The 4,018-nt window shown below is 37.9% G+C and overlaps 1 protein-coding gene across 1 annotated transcript; it reads left to right on the top strand.

Annotated features, from left to right (window-relative positions):
• On the top strand, positions 1-4,018 carry LOC108483722 (two-component response regulator ARR2). Its single transcript, XM_017787283.2, has 6 exons — positions 1-495; positions 876-1,028; positions 1,140-1,520; positions 1,944-2,020; positions 2,148-3,317; positions 3,396-4,018. Exons 1-6 carry the CDS (start codon positions 312-314, stop codon positions 3,465-3,467), a joined length of 2,037 nt encoding a protein of 678 aa, XP_017642772.1. The 5' UTR covers positions 1-311; the 3' UTR covers positions 3,468-4,018.

Here is a 4,018-nt window from a genome sequence, read left to right as displayed (position 1 = left end):
TGACCCACATTTGAACAAAAAATTATTTAAATAAATTAAAAATGATAAAAATAATTAAAAAAAAAAAGCTTCAATGAACTTCAACTTGAATGAATCTCCATAATAAAAAGAAAAAAAATACTATTTCCCTTCGATTTTTACCTTATCTTAACTTCGGTTTCTTTGAATTTTCAACTCTGGGTATCAAGTATCAATCTCTTTTTTATGCTTAGTGAGTCCAGTTCAACTTTAAACATGTGAAACCCAGAATCTTTAGTGCAAAATTTCTCGTTTTTCTGGATTTTGGATCGGGGTTTTTTCTTTTTCAAGTGATGAAAAATTCAATTGGTGGAAAAGGATCCATGTCGACTGCTAGTTCAATTACTACGTGGAAAGCAGGAGATGTAGTTTCAGTTCCAGATCAGTTCCCTGCTGGTTTGCGTGTGCTTGTTGTTGATGATGATCCAACATGTCTCATAATCTTGGAAAAAATGCTAAGAAATTGTTCATATGATGGTACAATCACAATTTTCTTCCTTGGGTTTTCTTTAATTCTTCATTTTGATCACTAATTTCAGTGTTTAAGATAGTAATTTTGTTGTTTCTGTTTTAGGTTTTCAATAATTTTTTTTTTTGGCTTGTATCGGTTTTGTTTGTGGGTACATATAGTGGGGCGAAAAGGAATTGACTTTGTTTCTTGGATTTTGGGAAATTATGAAACTTTATAATGCTTTCTGCAGATTTGCTTGAAGTGTTTCATATGCTTTAAAGGCCTGTTTTGCTTTGATTTGTGCATATATATATGTAAAACATAGGGAGTTCCTTTGGAGCTAAGAGGTTGATATTCTAGTAATTTGATGGATGATTGGTTGATTTGTGATTGTTTCATTTTCCAGTTACCAAATGCAATCGAGCCGAGACCGCATTGTTGAAGCTACGCGAGAACAGAAATGGGTTCGATATCGTTATCAGCGATGTCCATATGCCAGACATGGATGGATTCAAACTTCTCGAGCATATTGGTTTGGAGATGGATCTCCCTGTCATCAGTAAGCACTCTTTATCGTAAATGTTTGTCATGGATTTACTCGCCATGAATTAACGATTTACTCGGGTTTGGCTTTCGTTATGGCCTCACGTTCGACTTGTATTTTCTGCAGTGATGTCGGCGGATGATGGAAAAGATGTTGTCATGAAAGGTGTTACACATGGTGCTTGCGATTACCTAATCAAACCAGTTCGAATTGAGGCACTGAAGAACATATGGCAACATGTGGTTCGGAAGAGGAAGAATGAGTGGAAAGACTTGGAGCAGTCGGGAAGTGTAGAAGAAGGAGATCGGCAGCCAAAACAATCTGAAGACACAGATTACTCATCCTCGGTTAATGAAGGAAATTGGAAAAGCTCGAAAAAGAGGAAGGATGATGAAGATGAAACTGACGATAGAGATGATACATCCACGCTAAAGAAGCCGAGGGTTGTTTGGTCCGTTGAGCTCCATCAACAGTTCGTTGCAGCTGTTAATCAACTAGGCATTGACAGTATGAGCCTTTTACCCATTTCTTTGATGAAATTACTATATATGTTAAAACCTTATAGTCATAGTGTTTATTTTCCAAAAACCGGTGAAACTCCCTTGTGCTTTTACACTATGTTATTGAGTCTCGGGTCTGAGTGTTGGATTCAGTTATGCTCAGTTTTGACAAATAACTTGAGTATTTGAGTTGAAGCGTGTTTCCTTGGTTAGGGATTTTTTCAATATCGATGTTGTATTACATTGTTGTTTATATAAGCTCACGATTTCGGATAAAATTATGTTACTTTTGCCAAAAGAATCGAGTATTAAGTCCTTTTTGTTTACGGTTGAAATATGTTTTAAATCGACTTCGACCACAACTATTTGCCTGTTGATTTTTCTTGTTTCTCTTTGTTGACATTTGCTGACGTTTTATCTTTTACTTCAGAGGCTGTCCCGAAGAAAATTTTGGAGTTGATGAACGTACCTGGCCTTACCCGAGAAAATGTTGCTAGCCACCTTCAGGTACAGTTCATGTTCACTAAATATACAAACTTCTTACTTGCCTAGATTTGCGTCTAATAAATAGTTCTCGGAAATCAAAATTATGTTTTATTCATTGATGATAATCGTTTCGTTGTCATGTGATCAGAAATATCGGTTGTATCTTAGAAGGCTGAGTGGGGTATCACCGCATTCATGTAATCTGAATAATTCTTTTATGAACCCCCAAGATGAAACTTTCGGTCCGCTGTCTTCAGTCCATGGGTTCGATCTGCAAACGCTTACTGCCACTGGTCAACTTCCTGCACAATGTCTTGCCACACTCCAAGCAGCTGTGCTCGGTCGGTCAACTGCTAAATCGAGCATACCTATGCCCCTTGTTAATCAAAGAAACATTTTTAGTTTTGAAAATCCAAAGTTGAGATTTGGAGAAGGGCAGCAACAACATGTGAACAATAATAATAAGCAAGTAAATTTACTTCATGGAATTCCGACAGCAATGGAGTCAAAGCAGCTTACCAGCTTGCGCCACACCTCACAATCGATAGGAAACTTAAATATGCAAGTTGCTCCCCACGGTGCACAAAGCAGTCAAAACAACTCATCATTGATCGAGATGGGTCAGCCACTGTCGAGAGTGCAGATACTGAACGATTCAACTGTTCCATTATCTGTGGGGCAGCCTATAGTACCAAATGGAATTGCTGCAAATGTCTCTACACGAAATGGGATTCCAGAAAATATCCGAGCCCCTGGTTATAATCTGGTTTCACAGACCTCTTCGATATTGAATTTCCCAATGAATCATGCTTCCGAACTACCTGTTGATACTTTCTCCCTCAGAAGTACACCGGGAATGTCTGATCACACATCGAAAGGTGCTTTTCACGAAGATTTTAACTCAGAAATTAAAGGATCAGGGGGATTCTTGCCTAGTTACGATGTATTTAATGACTATCAATATAAATCCCAAAATTGGGAGCTACAGAATGCGGGCATGATATTAGATGACTCTCAGCATTCAAACTCTCTTCAAGGCAACCTTGATCTCACGCAATCTGTTTTAGTTCAACAAGGATTTCCTTCGGGCCAAATAAATGGACAAAACAGGAGTGTACCCATTGTAAGCAAGGCGATGTTCTCAGCCGGAGATAGTACAGAACCTGGGAATCTGCTAAATGTCAATCATCATCTCAACACAATTCGTGCTGACAATACGGTTCGGGTCAAGTCCGAGAGTGTTGCAGATGGGAATCCTTCCAATCTATTCACCGATCACTTCGGACAAGAGGATCTCATGATTGCTCTTCTGAAACAGGTTGGTTCTTTTTATTCTCTTTTATTCACTTATCAATGGGAATATTCATTTATACATACAATTCGATTTCCCTGACAGCAACAAGGCATCGCACCAGTCGAAAATGAGTTCGATTTCGATGGGTATTCCTTGGATAATATTCCAGTGTAGGTGATCTCCTATCGCACTACACCATTATATGATGTACATAATATCTCTTCTGAAATCAATGATTGGGACCTCAAGTTCATGTTTCTTCAAGAAACTGGATTTGCTTTGCTCCAAGAACTGCATCATCGTTTACGAATGTCATGTTCTGCCAGTTTCTTTTGAACATAACAGGATCCGATGAATGATAATCAAGACGGATGAGTAACCTCAGGAAGATCATGCTGGTGCATGATATGCAAAGGCATTTCGGTCGAAAATTTTTATCGTTTTCGGTAACCAAATCTGGCTTGACTGACTAACTTTTAGGGTGATTTTTGATGTTGTCCAGCAGCATTCCAAGTTATGGAGGACCATTTTTAAACAGGGCCAATTGTAGGCTTTCTACATGAAATTTGCTGCCTTTTTCTTCTTGAATTGATTTGTGATGTACATATATATTTACTCTAGACATAAGTCTGGGCATTGAATTCTGGTAAATTTTCATTGTATCTGAATTTATTATTTGATTTTTATATAAAACTGGTTATTTTACCCGTTATGTGAGGTTGAAA

The sequence above is a fragment of the Gossypium arboreum genome, chromosome 1 (genome assembly GCF_025698485.1).
Source record: "Gossypium arboreum isolate Shixiya-1 chromosome 1, ASM2569848v2, whole genome shotgun sequence".
NCBI lineage: Eukaryota > Viridiplantae > Streptophyta > Magnoliopsida > Malvales > Malvaceae > Gossypium > Gossypium arboreum.
The sequence above is the reverse complement of the archived record's forward strand: the minus strand, read 5'-3'. Positions and strand labels throughout refer to the sequence as shown.